General features: G+C 42.3%; 1 protein-coding gene and 1 long non-coding RNA gene across 2 annotated transcripts in view; one reads left to right on the top strand and one right to left on the bottom strand.

The window, feature by feature from the left end:
- Positions 1-2720, top strand: part of LOC110967986 (target of Nesh-SH3-like) — a 40046-nt gene extending 37326 nt beyond the window's left edge. The window contains 4 exon segments of the mRNA XM_051942329.1: positions 203-232; positions 318-476; positions 552-674; positions 942-2720. Coding sequence (XP_051798289.1) covers positions 203-232; positions 318-476; positions 552-674; positions 942-1057 — 428 coding nt within the window. The 3' untranslated portion in view covers positions 1058-2720.
- Positions 2721-20324: 17604 nt separating this feature from the next.
- On the bottom strand, positions 20325-22120 carry LOC127531843 (uncharacterized). Its single transcript, XR_007939078.1, has 3 exons — positions 21961-22120; positions 21023-21074; positions 20325-20734 (listed from the first exon to the last, which is right to left on the bottom strand). It is a non-coding gene; the product is annotated as an uncharacterized LOC127531843 (long non-coding RNA).
- Between the last annotated feature and the right edge of the window lie 4213 nt (positions 22121-26333).

Below are 26333 nucleotides of genomic sequence, written 5' to 3'. Positions count from 1 at the left end.
AACAGTTTCTCCTGCTCTCTAAAGTTCTCCATTATCGTGTTTCCTAGATAGAACTTGAGAACATTAACTGTTTGTTGGTCACTCTAAGCTAATGTTGCAGTCAAAGCTGAACCGAGTTCCTGTAGTATTTTTGATAGAAAACATGAAATAGTGTTGTTGTTTCAAAGTTGTTGACCGTCTGTTGTTGTTGTTCTCTTGGTAGCGGATCCTCGAGTCAGCGAGAACGTTTCAGGTGAGTTAGCCTCCACAGCATTGTCCTCATGTTTTTGGTATTGATAAAACTTTGCCAAAACATCCAAACCTTCTTTAACCTTCAGGTAAAGACGCCATCTGGACTCAGTTCCCCTTCAAGACCGACTCGTACTCCGACTGCCACGGCAAACAGTACGTGAAGAGAACCTGGTACCGCAAGTTTGTGGGCGTCCAGTTGTGCAACTCGCTGCGGTACAAGATCTACCTGAGCGACTCGCTCAATGGTAAGTACAGACGCCGATGTTCTGGTCCTGTTCCAGTCTGATCCTGGAGCTGATCCGCTTCCTTCTGTCCTGCAGGGAAATTCTACAACATCGGAGATCAGACGGGCTTTGGAGAGGATCACTGTCAGTTCGTCGACTCGTTCCTGGATGGACGGACAGGAAGGCAGCTCAGAGCCGACCAGCTCCCGAACCGACCCGGTTAGTGTCCTTAAAACAGGTCAATTCCTGGGACAGGGTTAGCCCTAACCCTTCCCCTAGCCTAACCCTGAAGACAAGATGAGTCACAACCTTCAGCTGACTTTCACCAGATGTTGTCGTCATTCTGACAGCTGTTTGCTGCTAGTTTTAGCCAAAAATGACCACATGTCAAAGTAAAACCCTGAACAGATCTGACAGATTATTAGATTTAATGATAAAATCTTGGGCGTAGGTTTGCCTCATGAGTTCTTGTTGTTCCTGGTCCAGGTTTCTACCGAGCCGTCCGTCAGGAGCCGGTCCACTTTGGACAGATTGGAGGACATTCCCATGTCAACTATGTCTCCTGGTACGAGTGTGGGACGCCCATCCCCGGAAAATGGTAGATGGACCCAGAGGCATGCTGGGAGAAGCCCGAGAGGAGGTCCATGGTCTGGGCTGGGCCGGCAGCGAGGGTCCTTAGAACCAGCCGGACCCTCGGCCGTGGTACCCAGAGCTGTAAAAACATGTAGAGGACATACTTGTCAGGGAATTAGTAACGAGAGCAGTTTTTAAATATAGCAAATGTGCCTCATCTTGACTATTTATCGAGCATCCAGGATGAAGCGTCGTCAGGAGATCATTCGGTCCCTCAGATATATTTTATTTTGTGTTACAGAATGGGAAGCTGGCTCCCTGGATTACTATTTTCATAACTTGTGAGATGTTATTTATCAAAAGGTTGGATCACATTTCCTCCACAGGAGTTTTCGGGGTCTTGTGATTTTGTTTCTGTTGATTTCTTCACTTTCATACAGTTTTTAACCGGCAGCTGACCAGTGTAACCGGCTTTAACCGGCTCAGAGGACTTCCTACTGTTTGTTACTGCATCTCATCAACCTGCTGGATGTTGTACTTCTTCTGCCTCATGAGAAAAAGGAAAGACCCAGAAAACAAAAGTCAAACTACAAAACATATTTACTAATCTGCTCCAAAGGTTAACACTTGGACTGAAAAGTTCAAAATGGCCGACCAACCGTTTGAAACAAACATATTCCTCACATAATTCTTATATTGAAGAAGCTTCAAATGTCATTAATGTTTCCTGATTGATTCTCAGTTGAGTTCGTTGAGTTTTGGTGCTTTAAACAAACTAATCGTACGTTTTTTTTAGCCATAGAGTCGACTGTCAGCACATTGGATGTGTTGACGTGTCGCTGAGCTTCGACTCTTGCAGTTTGCACAGCAGAACTATATTTATGTGTATATGAAGAGAATGTATTTTTCCAGTACATTTTTGCAGATGCATTTCCCTCATCTCGGCCCATTTTAAACTGATCTGTAGTGCCCTCTTCTGGCCTCATGCTAAGCAGCACGAGAAGCTAACAGGAACATTTCACCAGCTAAATTAGATTTAATGAAGCGTCAAACATTTCTAGATTGAATCTATTTCTGCTAGCTAGCTGGGTGGCTAAAGAAGTAGAATGGATAATTACTGGCCACGATCCATAAATTGGCAAGAATGTAGCAAACCACTGAGAGATTTAAAAGGTCTCGGACTGAAAGTTAGCTCCCAACCAAATCTCGTGTTAGCAAGGGTACCGCTAACCACTGAGAGACTAAAATATCTGTCAAAAAGCTAACAGCTAGCAAATTGAAATTCTTAAAATGATATTTGCAAGAACATAGAGGTCCAGGGTGGAAAGCTAATGACGGCTAGAGAATCCAAAAATATCTGAATGTCTGTCTGTATTTTTGGAATGACTTTAAAAACTAGCTAAATTTGTTAGCCTCTTGACCGAAGTTAGCAAGGATTAGGGTGATAGCTAACATGCTAACGATCCTTTACAACTGAGCCGAATGTTGCTAATGTTAGCGTCCCGTCCTGCTGCTGTACTGTGCAGGGAGATGGAGCGCCACCACATAGTTCAAACATGAAGCGCCAAAGAGCGTTTCCTGTTTCCTGTAAAGCAGATTTTTAAAACAAGAGAAAATCTGAATGTTTTTCTACCTACGTTTGTTTCTATATTGGTTTTCTGCAATAAAGAAGTTTTGATTCTTTTTTTAAAATGTCTTTTGATTTAATCCATCTTCAGCTTTCACAAAAAGCAAATTAAGTTCAGATTAAAAACTCTGATTTAGCAGAACAGAAACAAACAGTCAGGCCTCAGAACATCTGGTTCTTCATCTTCAGCAACTATATCAATGATCAGAGTTCTACCTTCAGACTGTGAATATTTCCAGCCCGATCTCACGAGGATTCGTGAAACTGTTACGTAAATTTTTGTTTCGGTTTCGTGCGCACCAACACGATTTCGTCATGTTTTTCGTGCCGCTCACCACGAAATGCACACCAATGTATTTTAAACGGCGGACTTTTCGTGCCACCCAGAACGTATTTCAAACGAATGTGTGTATTATATTTTTAATGTAAAACCATGGCGAATCCAACGCTATATTTTGCATGACATCGTCCCTAACCATAACCTTAACCATAACCCTAACCATAACCTAACCATAACCTAACCATAACCCGGTGGTACACTTACCAATTTGCATAGGAATTTAAAGAATGTCCGGCGGCCGGCGGCCGCAAACACAATCACATAAGCAGTATACGCCGATGGACAGCTTAGATCGTCATGAATCCGCCGGTATAATCCACTTTCAGATGTGATTACCACAGCAGGTTTCGTTGTGAGCAACACGAAAAACATTTCGTGGTGAGCGGCACGAAAAACATGACGAAATCGTGTTGGTGCGCACGAAAAAGAAACAAAAAATTTACGTAACAGTTTCACGAATCCCCGTGAGACCGTGTTGATATTTCCACAGTTCCGGGTCCTTGAAATCCAGCTGGACAGCTGTCGGTAGGTCTACTCTAGAATTTTCTCCAGCTGTCGGTAGGTCTACTCTAGAACTTTCTCCAGTTGTCGGTAGGTCTACTCTAGAACTTTCTCCAGTTGTCGGTAGGTCTACTCTCGAACTTTCTCCAGCGGTCGGTAGGTCTACTCTAGAATTTTCTCCAGCTGTCGGTAGGTCTACTCTAGAACTTTCTCCAGTTGTCGGTAGGTCTACTCTAGAACTTTCTCCAGTTGTCGGTAGGACTATTCTAGAACTTTCTCCAGCGGTCGGTAGGTCTACTCTAGAATTTTCTGCATTTGTCAGTAGGTCTACTCTAGAACTTTCTCCAGTTGTCGGTAGGTCTACTCTAGAACATTCTACAGCTGTCGGTAGGTCTACTCTAGAACTTTCTCCAGTTGTAGGTAGGACTACTCTAGAACTTTCTCCAGCGGTCGGTAGGTCTACTCTAGAATTTTCTGCATTTGTCAGTAGGTCTACTCTAGAACTTTCTCCAGTTGTCGGTAGGTCTACTCTAGAACATTCTACAGCTGTCGGTAGGTCTACTCTAGAACTTTCTCCAGCTGTCGGTAGGACTACTCTAGAACTTTCTCCAGCGGTCGGTAGGTCTACTCTAGAATTTTCTGCATTTGTCAGTAGGTCTACTCTAGAACTTTCTCCAGTTGTCGGTAGGTCTACTCTAGAACATTCTACAGCTGTCGGTAGGTCTACTCTAGAACTTTCTACAGTTGTGGGTAGGTCTACTCTAGACCTTTCTCCAGCTGTCAGTAGGTCTACTCTAGAATTTTCTGCATTTGTCGGTAGGTCTACTCTAGAACTTTCTCCAGTTGTCGGTAGGTGTACTCTAGAACTTTCTCCAGCTTTCGGTAGGTCGACTCTAGAATTTTCTGCATTTGTCAGTAGGTCTGCTCTAGAACTTTCTCCAGTTGTCGGTAGGTGTACTCTAGAACTTTCTCCAGTTGTTGGTAGGTCTAGTCGAGAACTTTCTCCAGTTGTAGGTAGGTCTACTCTAGAACTTTCTCCAGGGGATGTTCTCCTTTCCTGCTTCCAGTCTTTAAGTTTAGTCTCAGAACATTCAAGGTCCTTGAAGTCTATAGAGGTGGGTCCAGATTTATCACTTTTTAATGGACTTTTTCAGAACTTCATCAATCCAGCAGATAGAACCATGACATTTAAGAGGAGAAACATACACACGTGGACAAAATTGTTGGTACCCCTCAGTTAAAGAAGGAAAAACCCACAATTCTCACTGAAATCACTTGAAACTCACAAAAGTAACAATAAATAACAATTTAGTGAAAATCAAATAATCAAAATCAGCCATCACTTTTGAATTGTTGATTAACATAATTATTTAAAAAAACAAACTAATGAAATAGGGCTGGACAAAAATGATGGTACCCATAACTTAATATTTTGTTGCACAACCTTTTGAGGCAATCACTGCAATTAAACGATTTCTGTATTTGTCAATGAGCGTTCTGCAGCTGTCAACAGGTATTTTGGCCCACTCCTCATGAGCAAACAGCTCCAGTTGTCTCAGGTTTGATGGGTGTCTTCTCCAAATGGCATGTTTCAGCTCCTTCCACATATGTTCAATGGGATTCAGATCTGGGCTCATAGAAGGCCACTTTAGAATAGTCCAACGCTTTTCTCTCAGCCATTCTTGGGTGTTTTTGGCTGTGTGTTTTGGATCGTTGTCCTGTTGGAAGACCCATGACCTGCGACTGAGACCAAGCTTTCTGACACTAGGCAGCACATTTCTCTCCAGAATGCCTTGATAGTCTTCAGATTTCATCGTACCTTGCACACTTTCAAGACACCCTGTGCCAGATGCAGCAAAGCAGCCCCAAAACATTACTGAGCCTCCTCCATGTTTCACCGTAGGGACAGTGTTCTTTTCTTCGTATGCTTGGTTTTTGAGTCTATGAACATAGAGTTGATGTGCCTTACCAAAAAGCTCCAGTTTGGTCTCATCTGTCCAAAGGACATTCTCCCAGAAGCTTTGTGGCTTGTCAACATGCATTTTTGCAAATTCCAGTCTGGCTTTTTTATGAGTTTTTTTCAGCAGTGGTGTCCTCCTTGGTCGTCTCCCATGAAGTCCACTTTGGCTCAAACAACGACGAATGGTGCGATCTGACACTGATGTACCTTGGCCTTGGAGTTCACCTTTAATTTCTTTGGAGGTTGCTCTGGGCTCTTTGGATACAATTCCAACGATCCGTCTCTTCAATTTGTCATCAATTTTCCTCTTGCGGCCACGTCCAGGGAGGTTGGCTACTGTCCCGTGGGTCTTGAACTTCTGAATAATATGAGCCACTGTTGTCACAGGAACTTCAAGCTGTTTAGAGATGGTCTTATAGCCTTTACCTTTAAGATGTTTGTCTATCATTTTTTTTCGGATGTCCTGGGACAATTCTCTCCTTCGCTTTCTGTTGTCCATGTTCAGTGTGGTACACACCTTTTCACCAAACAGCAGGGTGACTACTTGTCTCCCTTTAAATAGGCAGACTGACTGATTATGAGTTTGGAAACAGCTGTGATGTCAATTAAATGACACACCTGAGTTAATCATGTCACTCTGGTCAAATAGTTTTCAATCTTTTATAGAGGTACCATCATTTTTGTCCAGGCCTGTTTCATTAGTTTGTTTTTTTAAATAATTATGTTAATCAACAATTCAAAAGTAAAGGCTGTTTTTGATTATTTAATTTTCAATACATTTTTATTTATTGTTACTTTTGTGAGTTTCAAGTGATTTCAGTGAGAATTGTGGGTTTTTCCTTCTTTACCTGAGGGGTACCAACAATTTTGTCCACGTGTGTATCTGGGTTCTGTTAAAAAAAAATGATCATGTGACTTTTTTCTTCTGGTTTGGTTTGGCTGATGGATCAGGTTGTTGTTGTTCTGGATGTTAGAATCGGTGTCTGTTAAATGAATGAATGCTTGTTTCTGCTGCAGCCTCATATTACCCACAATCCCCTGCTGCCCCCCCAGCACCACATTGCATCACTCCTCCAGATGGGAAACTTTATGGACCGTCGCCCCGGCAACCGGCAACTGTTTCTCTGAGGAGGGAAACCTGAGATGAGAAGAAAACACAAAAAGTAGCACATGAAGTTCCAACTGGGAACCAGTAAAGAGAGCCAAAGAACCAGTACAGAGAACCAAAGAACCAGTAAATAGAACTAAAGAGAACTAAAGACTCAGTATAGAGAACTAAAGAACCAGTAAATAGAACTAAAGAATGAGTAAATAGTATGAAATAATCAGTATAGAGAACCAAAGAGAACTAAAGAACAAGCACAGAGAACTAAAGATAACTAAAGAACCAGTATAGAGAACTCAACAGCCAGTCAATAGAACTAAAGAGAACTAAAGAAACAGTAAATAGAACTAAAGAACTAGAGGTTCTTGTTGGGGTTCTCCAGGTAATTACGGAGGTTTTAGATCTGTGTGTATAAAAGGAACCAGATCCAGTCCTTTAGAGAGGGTAAGCTGAGGTTCTGAGGGGAAAGTTCCCCGTTCTCTGGTCCAGAACATGATGTCAGGCTGAAGGCAGCAGGAATCCATGGAAGTGGTGAGTTATGTAACTCCAGACCGTTGGGTTCTGGTTTGATCTGCTGTCAGGAAAATGTTGAACATGGTGCTGGAACCCGAGCGGGGAAAGTTGTGGCCGGATGTGACGGAACCGAAGCTCCTCAGCGTCAATAACTCACAGCTTTATTAGATTTAGTGGTTTCATGTTCACAGCTGGATTCAACCAGAAGGTTTCTGCATGACGGCAACATGGAGGAACAAGAACCCAGCGAGAATTCTGGTGTCAGATCAGAGATGTTACTGATTAGCAATAATTAATCAGTGAGTGGGAATGAGTTAACCAATCAAATGATCAGAAAACCTGTTGACATGTTGCTCTACGTCTAGAAGTTTAAGATGTTGATTCAAATCTCAAAGTGGGTCTTTGCTGAGAAGTTGCTTTATGTCTAGAAGTTTCTATATGTCCAGAAGTTGCTATATGTCCAGATGTTGCTTTACGTCTAGAAGTTGCTTCACGTCCAGAAGTTGATTTATGTCCAGAAGTTGCTTTACGTCTAGAAGTTGCGTTACGTCTACAAGTTGCTTTATGTCCAGAAGTTGCTTTGTTTAAAACGTTGCTTTTAGTTGAGATTTTGTCTTTTTGTTGTTTTCAGTGTGAATATTTTACAGATCTTTGACATTAACTGACTTCGTTCCAGCTTCCTGTTTGTGGAATCAGTTTGGTGACAGGAAGCTGCTTGGAGGAGTTTCACAATAAAAGCCTGGGTGTGATTCGGGCTCTTATTGTGGTGGGGGAGGCTTAAAAATCTGGAAAACGAGAGTGATGAAGTTGGATTCACCTCCACCAGGGTCACCTTTTAAACGTTCCCTGAATGTTTGGACAGAACCAGAAACCTTAAAAAAAAATGTAAGGCGGTGTTTTCAACAGTTCCTAATGATAAATAATGAGGTTTTATACAGTGCCTATCATAAGCATCCACCCCCTCTGATGGTTTACCCTTTTATTGCTTTCATAAATCAATCGTGGTCAATAAAATTGAGCTTTTTTAACAAAAAAAATAATTGGAAAAAACTCTTTAATGTCAAAGTGAAAACAGATTTCTATAAAGTAATGTTAATGAAAGAAAATTATATAAATGAAAATAATTGTTTGCATAATTATTCACCCCCTTTTTAATTTAATGTTCTAATTCAATAGAGGTCCATCAAATTGTTGCCAATAGTCTCACAATTAGTGAAATGAAGATCACCTGAGTGGTGTGGGTGTGTTTCAAGTGATTGAGTTGTAAAACAGCTGTCTGAAGGGTCCAGAGAGTGGTTGATCAGTATTCCTGGCTACCATTACACCATGAAGACAGAAGAACACTCTAAGCAACTCAGGGAAAGGGTTACTGAGAAGTACAATTCAGGGGATGGTTACAAAAACATTTCCAAGGCACTGAACATCCCCCGGAGTTCAGTGAAATCAATTATCAAGAAATGGAAGGAATATGGCACTTGTGTGAATCTGCCTAGATCAGGCCGCCCTCGTAAACTGAGTGACCGTACAAGTAGGAGACTAGTGAGAGAAGCCACCAAGACCCTACAACTACTCTGAAGGAGTTACAAGCTTCAGCTGCTGAGATGGGAGAGACTGTGCATGTATCAACTGCTGCCCGGGTTCTTCACCGGTCAAAGCTTTATGGGAGAGTGGCAATGAGAAAGCCACTGTTGAAGAAAAGTCAGATTAGATCTGGACTAGAGTTTGCCAAAAAGCACGTGGAAGACTCCATGGTCAAGTGGAAGAAGATTCTTTGGTCTGATGAGACCAAAATTGAGCTTTTTGGCCATCAGACAAGACATCATGTTTGGAGGAAACCAAACACTGCACATCACCAAAAACACACCATCCCCACTGTGAAGCATGGTGGCGGCAGCATCATGCTGTGGGGATGTTTCTCAGCAACTGGACCTGGAAGGCTTGTAAAGATAGAGGGCAGAATGAATGCTGCAAAATACACTGAAATCCTGGGGGACAATCTTTTTCAGTCTGCAAGAGAACTACGTCTTGGGAGAAGATTTATTTTCCAGCAAGACAATGATCCAAAACATACTGCAAAAGCTACACAGGAATGGTTAAAAAAGAACCAGGTAAATGTTCTGGAGTGGCCGAGTCAAAGCCCAGACCTCAATCCTGTAGAGAATTTGTGGTTGGACTTGAAAAGGGCTGTTCATGCCCGATACCCACACAACCTGACAGAGCTTGAGCAGTTTTGCAAAGAAGAATGGAGCAAAATTACAGTGGGCAGATGTGCAGACTGACTGAGACCTATCCACACAGACTCACTGCTGTGATTGCAGCCAAAGGTGATCTACTAAATACTGACTTGAAGGGGGGGAATAATTATGCAAACAATTATTTTTATTTATATAATTTTCTTTCATTAACATTACTTTATAGAAATCTGTTTTCACTTTGACATTAAAGAGTTTTTTCCAATAATTTGTTTTGTTAAAAAAGCTAAATTTTATTGACCATGATTGATTTATGAAAGCAATAAAAGGGTAAAACATCAAAGGGGGTGAATACTTATGATAGGCACTGTAGATGAGAAATCAGGCTTTATAGGGGAATTAATTAAGATTTTAAATTGAATCAACGAGGTTTTATAGATAAATAATGATGTCTTAGAGGATATTAGTGAGGTTTTATAGATAAATAAGGAGGTTTTAGCAGATATTAATGAGGTTTTATAGACAAATGAGGAGGTTCTGTATATAATTGAGGTTTAATAAGGAATTATTTAGGTTTTTAAAGGAATTAATGAGGTTTTATAGTGGAATTAATGAAGACTTTAAATTGAACAAATGAGCTTTTATAGAGAACAAATGAGGTTTTAAATGGAACTAAGGAGGTTTTACAGGGTATTAATGAAGTTTTATAGATAAATAATGAGGTTTTAAATTGAACTAATGAGGTTTTATAGCAGATTAATGAGGTTTTAGACAATATTACTGAGGGTATAGAGAGGATTAATGAGATTTCAGAGAGAGTTCATGAGATTTTAGAGAGATTAATTTGACTTTTGAGTTAATTCCGGAGGTTTTCGACATCTTTGTTGAAGTTGTAAAAGTGTTGAAGTGGTTCCAGAGGTAATTTAGGAGGTTCTAGGAGTATTTAACAAGGTTTTTGAGGTATTCCAAGTGGTTTTCAGGGTACCTCTTGAGGTTGTGGAAGACACTTTGGGAGTTGTTTGAGATGTTTGTGTGGTTACTGAGGTCTTAAAGAGGTTCCAGATGGACTTTGGGAGCTGTAGATGTCTCTGCTGAGGTGGTAAAGGTTCGTCCTCAAGTTGGCGTCTCAGCAGAGGTTCGTCCTCTGGTTAGCATCTCTGGTTGTTTTTCAGATTTCATAGACTGAATAAACTCTCTAAGATCCTGTCTTTACGCTGCTCTCTGCACTGAATCTGAGCTGATTGACTCCACATGACGAAACCCGACTCCCTCCCACTGAATGTGTTGCCACGGGCGACGGCCATGTCACCTGGAAACACTTCCTGGAACTGCTGAGGCCCGACAGGAGGATTCTGGGTAATTCCTCAGAAATGTTCTCTGGATGTTTGGAGCCAAAGATGAGAGCTGAAACATGAGTGTGAGTGTGAACGAGTGTGAACGTCTGGATCCTAACCTTCCAGTTCAAACCTGTTTACAATCAGAAAATTCCACCAAACCCAAACATCTCCAACCATCAGACAGAAAAAAAGATTCAGGGTAAAAATGAGTTATTTAACTATCAGCGACTGCAGATTGTTTCCTGTCCATCAACTAGTTATTAGTTTTTTTTAGTGTGGAACGTGTTGATGGAAAAGGTCAGAACTTTAAAAATGTTACGGAGGTTTTAAAGGTCAACATTTGCTCCAACGGTTTCTGCTTCGACTGAATTATTCATGATTTTACTCAACTCTGACTTTTAGCTTCTTTATTCTCATGAAACCTGTGAAGATCCAAATGTTCCAGCAGTTCAGGTTCCTGTCAAGGAATCAACAAGAACCTCTAGAACCTATTTCATCATCTGTGGAACCCGATGGAACCTTCAAAAAAACTTCTTGAACCTCTACATCAGGGGTGTCCAACATGAGGCCCGGGGGCCAAAAGCGGTCCTCCAGAGGGTCCATCAGGTCCTCTCGAGCAGTGGTTCTCAACCCTGTTCCTCAGGACCCCATGTCCTGCATGTTTTAGATGTTTCCTGCTCCAACACACCTGATTTAAATGATCAGCTCGTCATCAGGCTTCTGCAGAGGCTTGATGACGAGCTGATCCTTTGAATCAGGTGTGTTGGAGCAGGAAACATCTACAACATGCAGGACAGTGGGTCCTGAGGAACAGGGTTGAGAACCACTGCTGTAGAGGATCCATCGGGTCCTCCAGAGGGTCCAATCCGGCCCTCAAAGTGTAAAAATTACAGAGAAGACATTAACTGCAGATTGTAAATTAGTAAAAGTATAAATTTAAAACCATTTCTAGACCATGACAAGTTGTTTTGATCAGAAAGTAAAATACTAGATTGTTCTTTGTTCTGTTGTCATTTTGTGTCTCATTTTTGACTCCCTGGTATTTTTTGTCTTACTTTTGTGGTTTGTCTCATGTTTTTGTTGTTTTGTTTCTTGTTTTTCTCATTTTGTGTTTCCTTTTTCTATCTTTTGTGTGTCTCGTTTTATTTTTGCCATTTTGTGTCTCACTTTATTCATTGTTTGGAGGATTGTTTGTGTTGTTTTGTGTTCTCTTGTCTTGCTTCTGTTGTTTGTCTATTTGTTGTCATTTTGTTTCTCACTTTTATCATTTTTTGTCTCTACAAAAAATGATGAAAGTGCTTGTTGCTTTGGAACTTTTTTGTCTTGTTTTGTTTTGTGTCGTTTGTCTCATTTTTGTAATAGTTTGTCTTGTTTTTTGTGTTTTTTTTTTCTGACTTCTGTCATTCGTCTCATGTTTTTGTCGTTTTGTTTCCTTTCTGTCTCGCTTGTGTTTTTTGTCTAATTTTTGTCATTTTGTTTCTTGCCTAATTCATTGTTTTTGTCGCTTTGTTACTTTTTTTTCTAATTTCTTGTCACTTTTTTGTTTTGTTTCGTGTCATTTGCCTCATTTTTGTCGTTTTGTGTCTCATTTTTACAATATTTGTCTTGTTTTTGTTGTTTCTTTGTCTCTTTTTGTCTTGTTTTTGTCGTTCTGATCCCCCAGTAAATCCTCCATGGTTCAGTTCCAGGTGACTAAATGTTGTGTTCCTTTGTAGACTCTCTGTGATCTGGAAGTTGTAATGTGGAAATGATAAACTGAGGATGAATGTTGATGAAACTAAACTTTTTTTTCTTCATAAATTTCAGGTTGTTCATGATGTTTAGTAAAAAGATAATTCCTTAAATGTGAACATTTTTGCACTGAAACAAAGGAACCATCAGGAGTTGTGAATATTGACAGGTTATTATTCAGTGGTTCTACTGGTTTTACTGTAGATCAGACTGGACTGGATGTGGAAACTGGACTAGGATCAGTTTGACTCTCCTGATCTACAACATGTTTTACTTTTTATGTTTGAGTGTCAGAACAAATCTAATTCTCGAGTCCCGAGTCGAGTTGAACATTTATGAACTCTCAGATCAAATCAAACGTTCTCCAGCGGGACTGAAGCTCTCCTGGCTGCTGATGAAACCCTGAGAAGTGAGCTGCAGGTCCGTCCAGCTCCTTACATAAGAGCTTCTGTATGATGTGGAAACCTTCAGAGACAGGAGGAACCACATGTGGAGCTGCACATGTGAAGAACGTTTCCCCAGACATGTCGAAGGAGGAACGCTCATGTTCTGAAACCAGGACAAGCATCCTGTGGAACATCCATCACAACACCAAGCTGCCTTCTGGGTCGAACACGAGTCGCTGCCAAAACAAACAACAGACCGAAGACTTCCTGTTTACCACAAACGCTGCGTTTACACGGAGGACGGAAAAACAGACGAATGACGAGTCAGAGGAAAGACTTGGACGGCAGGTGGACAAAATAGAAAACATCTAGAGATTAAATAGACCTCTGAGTGACTGAAAATTCCAGTTCACTGTTTAGTGAGGAAGAGACACGAGTTAAAGTGACCAGAAACTGAGTCAGTGACCAGAAATCGAGTCAAGGTGACCAGAATCCGAATCAAAGTGACAGAAATTGAGTCAAAGTGACGAGAAACTGAGTCAGAGTGACGTTGCTCACTAAGTTTCTGTCGATCAACTGATTAAAGTTGATTTTTATTTGGTCCTGACGATGTCGATATAAAAACTGTGAACTTAAAAAGTGTTTAAGGAGTTTTTAAAGGTCAGAAGTTGTTCTGACTTGTAACTTAAACTCTGGACTCGGTTCTTGTTGTTTCTTGAGATCAGTATCTACTGCCTTCAGTTGTTTTTTCACGTGAACTGCTGTTTTCCTGCTGGACTCGGTGATCTGGACTCCAAATGTTCCCTGCTTGTTCTGTCTGAGGATGAGTTACAACCTGAGGAATCTCTTCTTCTGGGATTCCCTCCTGCAAGAAGTTGGCAGCCGAGCAGGAAAGCCAGATGAAGGGGAAGCCCTGACTGATGACATCCGTTGGGTTTCTCCTCCTGATGTCTTTAGCAGCAGCTGGAATGACATCGACAAGACGTTCAGGTTTAGAATCTGATCTTCTGCAGATGGATCCTGAAGGAACGTCTGAATCAACCTGATGAAGATCCTGGGAAAACTTTCCTGAAAGCGTCTCAGTCATGAAGTTAATCTGAAAAATGTTCTGGAATCTTCTGATGGATCCTAAAGGGATTGTAAAAAAAATGTTTATTGATAATTAAAATGGCAAAACAAAGAAATAAAAGATGGAATCTACAAACAACTGACATATACAGTTTATTATTAATTAGCTAACAGTAGCAGCAAGCAAGTCGCCCAAGAAACGTCATAGTATAGCATGTAGCTCTGAACACGTCATAGTTTATCATGTAGCTCTAAACATGTCATAGTATAGCGTGCAGCTTTAAACACGTCATAGTTAATCATGTAGCTCTAAACACGTCATATTATAGCATGTCGCTCTAAACACGTCATAGTTAATCATGTAGCTCTAAACACGTCATATTATAGCATGTCGCTCTAAACACGTCATATTATAGCATGTCGCTCTAAACACGTCATAGTTAATCATGTAGCTCTAAACATGTCATAGTATAGCATGTCGCTCTAAACACGTCATAGTTAATCATGTAGCTCTAAACATGTCATAGTATAGCATGTCGCTCTAAACACGTCATAGTTAATCATGTAGCTCTAAACATGTCATAGTATAGCGTGCAGCTTTAAACACGTCATAGTTTATCATGTAGCTCTAAACACGTCATAGTTAATCATGTAGCTCTAAACACGTCATAGTTTATCATGTAGCTCTAAACACGTCATAGTTTATCATGTAGCTCTAAACACGTCATAGTTAATCATGTAGCTCTAAACACGTCATAGTTTATCATGTAGCTCTAAACACGTCATAGTTAATCATGTAGCTCTAAACACGTCATAGTTAATCATGTAGCTCTGAACACGTCATAGTTTATCATGTAGCTCTAAACACGTCATAGTTTATCATGTAGCTCTAAACACGTCATAGTTAATCATGTAGCTCTAAACACGTCATAGTTTATCATGTAGCTCTAAACACGTCATAGTATAGCATGTAGCTCTGAACACGTCATAGTTTATCATGTAGCTCTAAACACGTCATAGTTTATCATGTAGCTCTAAACACGTCATAGTTTATCATGTAGCTCTAAACACGTCATAGTATAGCATGTAGCTCTGAACACGTCATAGTTTATCATGTAGCTCTAAACACGTCATAGTTTATCATGTAGCTCTAAACACGTCATAGTTAATCATGTAGCTCTAAACACGTCATAGTTAATCATGTAGCTCTAAACACGTCATAGTTAATCATGTAGCTCTAAACACGTCATAGTTTATCATGTAGCTCTAAACACGTCATAGTATAGCATGTAGCTCTGAACACGTCATAGTTAATCATGTAGCTCTAAACACGTCATAGTTAATCATGTAGCTCTAAACACGTCATAGTTAATCATGTCGCTCTAAACACGTCATAGTTTATCATGTAGCTCTAAACACTTCATAGTTTATCATGTAGCTCTAAACACGTCATAGTATAGCATGTAGCTCTGAACACGTCATAGTTTATCATGTAGCTCTAAACACGTCATAGTTTATCATGTAGCTCTAAACACGTCATAGTTTATCATGTAGCTCTAAACACTTCATAGTTTATCATGTAGCTCTAAACACGTCATAGTTTATCATGTAGCTCTAAACACTTCATAGTTTATCATGTAGCTCTAAACACGTCATAGTATAGCATGTAGCTCTGAACACGTCATAGTTTATCATGTAGCTCTAAACACGTCATAGTTTATCATGTAGCTCTAAACACGTCATAGTTTATCATGTAGCTCTAAACACGTCATAGTTTATCCTTTGGTTCAAAAAACGTTGTTCTGTTCCGGCTGTCTGAAGTAGGTGAGGAGCAACACAACAACAGTCCAAACGCTGGTTTCCAGAGGGTTACACGAGTATTTATTTGAATGAGTAAGTTTACAACAACACAACATGTGAGGGGGTTAAAAGCAAATGGGTGTTTGTTGCTCATGCTCCAGACCAAACCAGTGCTGGTGGAAGACGATGTGAAGAGAAGCTCCAGAGGATGAACATCACACATTTACATTGGAAACTAGAAAAGCACTCGGAGAGAGCATACCTCCGCCATCCCGTTTGTCTGTCTGTCCGTCTGTCTGTGTGTGTGTGTGTGTGTGTGTGTGTGTGTGTGTGTGTGTGTGTGTGTGTGTGTCTGTCTATCTGTCTGTCTGTCTGTTTGTCTGTTAACAGCATAACTCAAAAAGTCATGGACGGATTTTCACCAAATTTTTACAGAATGTCTGGAAGAGCACGAGTAAGAATCGATGGAATCGAAGGACAATTGAGAAATGGCGGCCATTTCTCAATTGTCCTTCAACCTTCAAAAAATTCCTGGATCCAGACGGTGATTCGGATCACCTCCAAAATCTAATCGATTCTTACTCGTGCTCTTCCGGACATCCTGTAAAAATTTGGTGAAAATCCATCCATGACTTTTTGAGTTATGCTGTTAACAGACAAACAGACAGACAGGTGATTACATAACCTCCTGGCGGAGGTAAAAAATGTCCTTTAATTAGACATTGTCATGCAAAAGTTGGATTTCCCTTTAATGATGTTCAAATCTTTGAATGTTTTATTGATGTTGGTTTCTAAATGTTGTCTGACACTCGGCCCCAAACATTAAAACCTTCTACGGCTCACAAGCTGCAACAATTCACACATTATCAACGATCTTTGTGACTAAGTCCAAATTATGGCAAAAGTGTCATTGTTTAGCATGTCGTTCAAAATATGACACGTCATAGTTTAGCTTCTTGACAAAAATATCACTAAAATGTCATAGTTTAGTATGTCCTCAAAAATAGAGCAAAATGTCATAGTTTAGTGTGCTGTTCATCATCTGACATAAATGTCACAGTTCAGTATGACACTTCACTTAACTGCCCTCAGGATTCTGTGGTTGAGCTTACCAGTTTTACATAACAGGCAGATGCTGCAGCTGATGATGCTGGAATTCACAGAAACAAGAAAACAAGTCCATCAGAATTTAATGTAAACAGTCCAAAATAAAAAGGTCATGCACAGCTTTCCTACTGGGTTAAAGAGCCAAAAAAACATGAAAAATACTTTGTAAAAGTGAGAGGTCGGTAGCAGCTTTCATTTTTTCTTACAACTTTTTGATGCCCCCCCAAAATATCTGCTGTACCACCCTGTGCCCCACCACTAACATTAATCCGGATCCACCCCTGCCCTGATGGGTCCTTGTTACCCCTGGATGCCCTTTTTGTCTGCAGTGGAAGTGGTGGCCCCTGGAGACTCCTGGAAGCCTTGTGGCCGTGGAAACCCCAGTCGGATCTCAGGAAACCTCTGGAAGCTCCAGTGGCCCCTTGGAAGTTCTGATGGCCCCTGCTGGCCCCTGCTGGGCTCTGATGGCCCCTGATGGCCCCTGGTGGCCCCTGCTGCGCTCTGATGGCCCCTGCTGGCCCCTGCTGGCCCTTGATGGCCCCTGCTGGCCCCTGCTGGCCCCTGCTGGCCCTTGATGGCCCCTGCTGGCCCCTGCTGGCCCCTGCTGGCCCTTGATGGCCCTTGATGGCCCCTGATGGCCCCTGCTGGCCCCTGATGGCCCCTGATGGCCCCTGCTGCGCTCTGATGGCCCCTGCTGGCCCCTGCTGGCCCTTGATGGCCCCTGCTGGCCCCTGCTGGCCCCTGATGGCCCCTGATGGCCCCTGCTGCGCTCTGATGGCCCCTGCTGGCCCCTGCTGGCCCTTGATGGCCCCTGCTGGCCCCTGCTGGCCCTTGATGGCCCTTGATGGCCCCCAATGGCCCCTGATGGCCCCTGCTGGCCCCTGCTGGCCCCTGCTGGCCCCTGATGGCCCCTGCTGCGCTCTGATGGCCCCTGCTGGCCCCTGATGGCCCTTGATGGCCCTTGATGGCCCCTGATGGCCCCTGATGGCCCCTGCTGGCCCCTGCTGGCCCCTGCTGGCCCCTGATGACCCCTGATGGCCCCTGATGGCCCCTGCTGCGCTCTGATGGCCCCTGCTGGCCCCTGCTGGCCCCTGATGGCCCCTGATGGCCCCTGATGGCCCCTGCTGCGCTCTGATGGCCCCTGCTGGCCCCTGCTGGCCCCTGCTGGCCCCTGATGACCCCTGATGGCCCCTGATGGCCCCTGCTGCGCTCTGATGGCCCCTGCTGGCCCCTGCTGGCCCCTGATGGCCCCTGCTGGCCCCTGCTGGCCCCTGCTGGCCCCTGATGGCCCCTGCTGCGCTCTGATGGCCCCTGCTGGCCCCTGCTGGCCCCTGCTGGCCCCTGATGACCCCTGATGGCCCCTGATGGCCCCTGCTGCGCTCTGATGGCCCCTGCTGGCCCCTGCTGGCCCCTGCTGGCTTCTTTCCTTCATCATCTTCATCACTCATCCTGGACATCAGTGTAGAAACATCAGTTTTTATTATTTTCATCTGATCCCAGCGACCCTTTAGAGGAGTTCAATCTGTTTTTATTCAGATGTTCCAATGATCCAAAGAACACGGAACCTTCCAGGCTGAGAACAGCAACGTTCCGCCTCATTAAATCCACACTTGGAGAGAATTAGGTGTAAATCAGAGCAGAGTAATTTCAGCCTGAAAGACGAAACCCAGGAAAATAAGTCGAGAAAGAAGTTTTTCACATCAGTGAGTTCCTAATCCTTAGAATTCTTCTCACCTGCTTCATGTGGAAACACGTGTGGAATCGTCCTGCTGGTTCTGGACCAGAACCCTTTAATGAGAGCCGGGATCACCCACAGAGAGCAGGACCGGTCCAGATACCTGGGAGCTCCGCTGGACCGGTTCCTGGGATTTATCGATGCTGGCAGCAGGAGGTCTGGAATCAGATTAGTGAGGAAACAGATCCAACACCTCAGAGGGAACCCTGGTATGTACCGCAGGAGAACCAATAGAACCTCCAAAACAACCCGGATGCTCGTCTGAACAAACAAAGAAAAGCACCAGAACAGCCCCATAACTGTCTCCTACTGGTCTTATAATAATCAGTTTCTGTTGTGGTTCTATCAGATACAGCTGCTCGTTGTTCCTTTAGTTTGTGAAAAGTCATTTAATGGAACAAAGGAGGAACAGGAGGAACTCTGCACTTCTGTTTGTGGATTCTATGAATACAACTCCTTTAAATACAGAAGAAAAGCACAGTGTGTGTCTGTTAGCGTTGTGTGTCTGTTAGCGTAGCGTTGTGTCAGTGTTTTCCCTCCACATGTTTCCACTCATCACCATCATTACAAACTAAATCAGATCTGAGGTCTCCACTGAGTCCAGACTCCGTCCAAACCACCGGGATCAGCCTGGAAAACGTCGCCTCTGATTGGTCCTGGCAGGTCTGAGCGACGCAGCCTATTGGCTGAGAGATGGGTGAGAACCAACACATGGTTCATCATATACCCAACAACACACAGCAACACACAACAACATGCACACAACACACAACAACATCTGAATATTAATGCATAGAATGTCAAAAACCCAGATAACAACGTAGCAAACTGCAACGCTGCGGTTCAGCGGCCCGCCTGCGGGCTGTTTTGAGATCTGCATAAGCATTTTACTAAATGTCCAAAGCTGCAAACTCGATGATAGAAACATTATACACCCATGGAAAGCTTAGATTCTTATGAATCCGCCGGTATAAACCACTTTCAGATGTGATTACCACAGCGGGTAATATAAACACATTTGTCCAACAAACAACAAATAACGTAAACAGCACAACTCACCTTTGAAGGCTCATAACTGGTCAAAGATGAAAATATTCCACAAGACACGGCCGTAATCCAAGCTAGGCATCCAGACAAAACTAGCAAGTATAATATTTTGTCCAAAACATGTCTTGAAATCAGTAAATAATCCATAAATAGCTCGGCTTCGTGCGCGCGCACGTCGCGATGCGCGCTCCGTACTCTCTGCATTTCTCTTCATATCTTTATATAAGCTTATGTAGCATATTATTTTTACCGAATTACTGCTCAAAATGGCGGCTGAAGTCTAACCTTTTGATTGACATTGCATTTCAACCAATCAAGTGACTCTGGTGGGCCTTCCTGAGCTAAACAGCCAACCGTCATCGCTGGTGACAGAATTGGACGGGACTTGTTTCCCTAGTAACCGCATGCAAATCACATTGGAGGAAACTTTTGACTGACAGGCCTTGTAGTCACAGCCAGAGCTCTAGAGATAGTAAGAGTTGCGACACTCATGCTCTGGCAGCGGGGGGGGGGGGGGGGGGGGGGGGTCACGTGGTTCATGTAAGCCTGAATAGTTCCAAACAGGCAGCGCTGTCATTTCCTTCTATGGGACTGAGAGCGGCGATTTCACGGTAAAAAAAAAAGGAATAAAATCACACCTCCAAGTACTTGTTTGATTATTAATTCATTGGAGTATGTATGTAAATGTCAGTTTTACACTTTGAGCCATAAGGTGACATATTAAAGACACTTTTGGGGTTTTGGAGGGAATGTTTCACATTCGTGTTAGCATGGAAAATCGACTTTTACACAGAAATGTAAGAGGATTGAAGATGTTAATTTTTGCCCAGCTGGATTATTATATTTCCAGACAATGTCTATATTTCTCTGATTCACTTACCCGTAGTCTGGGAGTTATTGAAAAGCAGAGTAACAACAGTCCATTCAGCAGATAGTGTCCAGGCAGGAGTTGACTCACTATAACCATTTTAAGACATACACAAAATATATATTCAAGAATAACAACTCATTATGCTTTGATGAATGAAATAGTATGTTTTATTGACAATGGGAGAAACAACATCATGTTATTTTTTACAATTATTTTTGAAATAATAAAAAAATAATCAAATGACTTGTGTGTGGGTAGACATCCTCTTCATGTGTGTCCTGGACACTATAAAGTAGATGAATAACAGCAGGCACCAGCAGCAGCAACCATGAGGGATGAAAATGATTTAAAATGTGTTGTGCATCTGTAAGCCTCTAATTCCTGGCCTAGAAAAAAGAACAGAAATTTTGTTTTTTATTATTTTTATTAATTATTCATATTATTATTATTATTATTATTGTTATTATTATTTTTATTATTTTGTGTGCATCAGTTGTACATCAATTTTCAATCTTTTAGCACCATTTTGTTGTCCAAAATTCTGTAATGTACATAGTAATCAATTTTGATTCTGATTATTTGTTGAATTAGTTGATGTAAACATCAAATTGTAATCTGTACATAATAAATTCAAAACATTTTGATGTAAAGAATGCAGGTTGTCATACACTTACTTAGTACTCTTTGATGAGGGTCTTCATGTCTTCAGTGAGGGCTCTCGGGATACTGGAGGATAGATAGATACGATAGATATCAATAAATATATTTGTTAAATACTTACAAGTATAAGTTTATGCATTATAAAGGGGGGCTGCTCAGTGGCGTAGTGGTTAGCACTTTCGCCTTGCAGCAAGAAGATCCCTGGTTCGACTCCCGGGGTGGGCCTGGGATCTTTCTGCATGGAGTTTGCATGTTCTCCCTGAGCATGCGTGGGTTTTCTCCGGGTACTCCGGCTTCCTCCCACAGTCCAAAAACATGCTGAGGTTAATTGGTTACTCTAAATCGTCCGTAGGTGTGAATGCGAGTGTGAGTGTTTGTCTGTGTATGTAGCCCTGTGACAGACTGGTGACCTGTCCAGGGTGTCCCCTGCCTTCACCCGAGTCAGCTGGGATAGACTCCAGCACCCCCCGCGACCCTAATGAGGATAAAGCGGTGGATAGAGGATGGATGGATGGATGGATTATAAAGGGTCTCATATAAAGGACGTAGCCTTGACAATTAAAAAGAGGTAGCGATGTAGCTAGGTAGCTTTCAAAGAAGAGCTAACAAGCACAAGGCAATGCCTGAAAGTCGGTCATCTGCTAATATTCACAAATACAGATAAATGTATACACCACAAAGGGCTTCTGATATAATATAAAGACGTTAAAATTAAAAAGAGGTAGCGACTCATCAACAATTAATCCGTCAATATATCCCTGGAGATAACTTCACAGCTAACAGCAGAGTCGAGCTAAAAAAGTAGCAGAAATTCGGTCGTCTACCAAGATAAAAAATATATATAATTACGCTGCGCAAATACAAATAAAGCTCAGCATATGCATCATAAAGAGCCTCTGATAAAATATAGGCAGTTGACAATTCAAAAGAGGAAGGCATTTCATCAACTTACCTCCACATATACTCAACAACCTGCAGTGCAAATGAACGGTGGATATCACTGTAGAAGCGGTGCTTGGAACTAAACAAGCCTCCACAACCCGGAAGTAGACCGAAAGAAAGCGTACAACGGCACCCTATGGGAGTGTCGCAACTCTTACTATCTCTAGGGCTCTGGTCACAGCCCGGCTTCACCGGGTTGTGTGAATTTTCACCCCCCCTGCTGCTCTGTGTCTGCAGCTGGAGAGACAGAGTGTTCCACTGCAGTGCTCCTCATTGCAGCTGATTATTCAGTGTTTTTTGAGTTGTTTATGAGTTTTTGGAGTGAAAATAACTTCAAAATGGGCTGAAAAACGAACAGATACCATTTTTGCCCAGGGTGTACAGAGGGTGTCCAAAATTGACAGCGCCTGGCCATATCAGTACAAAAACATGTGTGAAACACTCATTTCTTGTATTATTGCTCTGAAATTTTGTCCTGAACTATGTAAGACCCCAAGCTGTTGCCTTTTTGTGTTTCAAGCTGTCACAGTGCTGCCACACTGATTTTCAGGTGTTTCATTAGGGAAAAAATTTAGGCGAGAAAAAAATTCATCCTAATTCAGAGTGTTCCAACATGAAATACTCTGTGCCAGTAGCACCTAGAGTAATTCTGACTGCACTGGGTGAAAATGCAGGTTGTCAGCTTTCAAATGAGACCAGAACCATGCCTGTACTCCAAACAGTTCAAGAACAGCATTCAATTTACTTTCTGTACATCTTCAGTAGAAATTTCAGGCGAAAATTGACTGTACCTTAAAATACTGTAAAATAACTGGATATTAATATAAAATACTGTCAAATAACTGGATGTTAGTGTAATATTGTTAGGTCTGCCTCTGCAGCCTCTCGGCAGGGCCCTCCTTCCCTGTGTTTTTTTGTTTTAGGTGTGCTGGCTGCTGCAGCGACAGGTGAGGGTAATTCTCTGCAGGCAGTCATCAGGAGCAGGTGCACCAGTATCAATCAGCCCACCTCACCACACAATACAAGCAGACTCCAGATCGTAAACTGTCACTTTCTGATGCCACCTGCTCCTGCTATGCTTCTGTCTGGATCCTCGGTTTCTTCTTTGGCTTAAATCCACTCCCCTGTGGACTCGTTGCCTGGTTCATCTCCGCCATCCGAACCCTTTGCCTTCCACTGTCGTCACAGCCTCCCCCTCTCAGCCCTCCTGGACACCGTAGCCTCCAGCTCCTAGCTCCCCAGTATAAACCAGTAGCTGTGCCTCAGTGTGAGCGGTCTCAGGTCAGGGTTTTGTGTTTATGGCCTACCGTGTATTCTAACCCTGAGTTTTAGCTTTTTTGACTTCTGTCCACTTTTTAGTCAGCGCTTTTCTGTAGTCCTGGTATAGTCGTTAGTCTCAGAACTTGAAATAGTAGTCCTGTGTTCTTGTCATAGCATTTAGACTCTTTCTGTTCCTGACCAGAGTTATCTGGAGGTTCTGTAGCTCTCTGTTAGTGTTTCACGTGTTGTAGTATCCTTTGAGAAGTTTCCCTAGTTTATTAGTTGAACTATTTTGGAACACACTTTAGTTTGGGTTTAGTTTGAGGTGGTTTTTCCTTCACAGGTGTTTCCTGTAGAGGGTTTGTGCTGTTGTAGTTGGGTTGCCTCTAGAGGCAGCGTAGTTTTCCCCAGCTCAGTTCCATAGGTCATGAGTTTTAGTTTCTGGGGTTTGATAGCTGGGATTTGTAGTTCTGTTTGAAATTGTTGTAAACAAATCCTTGTTCAGACTGTATCTGCCTTTCTGTTCTCATTTCCTGATCTTACAAAAACCTAACCAAAATACTGTTTGGATATGAATGCACCACAAACTGTCAATGGATAACTAATAGATTTTGCACTGATGCTGGACTGGTTCTGTCCTGCTGCTGGACTGGTTCTGTCCTGCTGCTGGACTGGCTCTGTCCTGCTGCTGGACTGCTTCTGTCCTGCTGCTGGACTGCTTCTGTCCTGATGCTGGACTGGTTCTGTCCTGCTGCTGGACTGGCTCTGTCCTGCTGCTGGACTGCTTCTGTCCTGCTGCTGGACTGCTTCTGTCCTGATGCTGGACTGGCTCTGTCCTGCTGCTGGACTGGCTCTGTCCTGCTGCTGGACTGGTTCTGTCCTGCTGCTGGACTGGCTCTGTCCTGCTGCTGGACTGGTTCTGTCCTGATGCTGGACTGGCTCTGTCCTGCTGCTGGACTGGTTCTGTCCTGCTGCTGGACTGGTTCTGTCCTGATGCTGGACTGGTTCTGTCCTGATGCTGGACTGGTTCTGGTGAGCAGGAACCCCCTAACTGGGCCCACACGGCTTCATGTGAGCTCCAGGAGGTTTTAATGAGATCCAGACAGCAGAGGTCACCTCAGGATGGTAACACAACACACATGACATAACGTACACAACACGCATGACTCAACATACATGATACACACAACAAACACACCCCAGCTCCCTGTGGTGTTCCTCTGGTCCTTCCTGGGGGTGAAGCTTTCTGCAGGTTCTTTATTGGACCGTCAGGAACTCACAGAACTTCAACTACTTTACCAGACCCTCTTACATAACCTCAATGTAAACCGAGCGTGCTCAGTGTGGAGGTGTGTACTGAGCGTGCTCAGTGTGGAGGTCAGAAGAAGTTTCAGTTCAAAATCTGCAGACGAAACATTCAGTCTGAATTTAAATCAAACTGGACAGAAAACCAAAACAGACGCACAACTACTGACCGACTGTGTCTTTGTGATTGTTTTGTGTATATTTCACTGGTTGTGTGCTTTTCGTTGTTTTGTGTGTCTTTCATTGGTTTTGTGTCTCTTTGTGATGGGTTTCTGTGTCTAGTTAGTTCACACATGTTGCATCTTTGTTGTGTTGAAGCTCATAAATGGTCTGAAGCTGAATATTGAGTGGTTTTTTTTTTTACCTTAAATATGAATTTCTGGAGTGTTTTTGACATTTACTAAGCGTTTCTGTGCATGCCATGTTTCCAGTGTGGTTGTGAGTAAAGTTTAGAGTCTGATTCCATCAGGATGCCTCAAACTGATTTAAATTCTCTCTTCAACAGAGAACTTTGGTTTACAATCAGCAGAGAAACATCTGAAGCTCAGCTTGTTCTTGAAGAACCAACAGAGTGGAGCTCTGACGCCCCCCAGAGGCTCCTAGATGCTGTTACATCCACTGCTTTAAATGACTGAAGGCTAAAAGTTGATGCACATCTGACCATTAAACGAGTTTTGACCATTTACACACCAGTTTGGATCATTTAAAGACCAGTCTAGTCATTTAAAACCAGTTTAGACCTTTTATAGACCAGTTTAGGCTTTTTTTTACAGACTAGTTTATACCATTTAAACCAGCTTAGAAGCTGTAAAAAAAAACAGTTTACACCTTTTACAGACCAGTCTAGACCAATAAAATCAGCCTTTCTCCATTCATGATTATTTTAGACCACTAAGACAGACTAGACTACAGGTGACCATTTTAAGCCTCTAGAACTAAAAAGTGACTGACAATCATAATTATCACTTTAGACCAATAAAAGACCAGTTCAGACTTTAGTTAACAAACATATAAATATAAAAAAAACTACATCAGTAAAATAACCACTGGGGGCTCTTCACAGACCAGTTTAGACCATTTACAAACCAGTTTAGATGACTTAAAAGCCAGTTCATGCAGTTAATTTACCAATTATCAACTAATGCTGACCAGTAGTGATGTTTCAAGATGTGCGGAGGCTTCAAAGCGTGTGTCGAGTAATGGAGGGGGCGTTTCCACGAAGTGCGTATCGAGGCTTGCTTCATTTAGGGGAGGAGCCAAAAATGATGACGTTCGAAGCCTCGTGAGCTGGTCGTACTGCTTGACTGGTTCAAGGGGCAGCAAAACGCAATGGAGTCCCAGTTCACATTTGTTGGATTTCTGTCTGCTGTATCTTTGCCTGCAATCGGTTTGAGATTCTTTTTCTCCATAGAAAAAGACCAAAAAGAGAAGATTCTCCCCTTTCTGGGAATACTTTGACCTGATTTCTCCTAATAAAGTGGCACATAACAGATGAAGTTTAATATGAGTATCTGTGACAACACTGCACATCGCTTGTTCTAATTTATTTATTTATTGGTATTTCAAAAGTTGAAGTTTCTGTTTGTGTTCCAAGGAGCTGGAGAAATATTGTCCAAAAAAATTAAAAACACCTAAATCCCAGCATTGTGGAAAAAATGTATTTATTTTTTAATAAAAACAAATAAAATGCTGTCCCTACTTTAGTTTTGCAATGATACCACAAGCACAGTCACAAAGCAAAAAGAAGCACAAGCACATTTTATTTATGTCGCCCTCATTACAATTAAAAGTATTTAAACACTTTACAGAAATCCAGAA

The sequence above is a fragment of the Acanthochromis polyacanthus genome, chromosome 22, assembly GCF_021347895.1.
Source record: "Acanthochromis polyacanthus isolate Apoly-LR-REF ecotype Palm Island chromosome 22, KAUST_Apoly_ChrSc, whole genome shotgun sequence".
NCBI classification, from domain to species: Eukaryota; Metazoa; Chordata; class Actinopteri; family Pomacentridae; genus Acanthochromis; species Acanthochromis polyacanthus.
The sequence above is the reverse complement of the archived record's forward strand: the minus strand, read 5'-3'. Positions and strand labels throughout refer to the sequence as shown.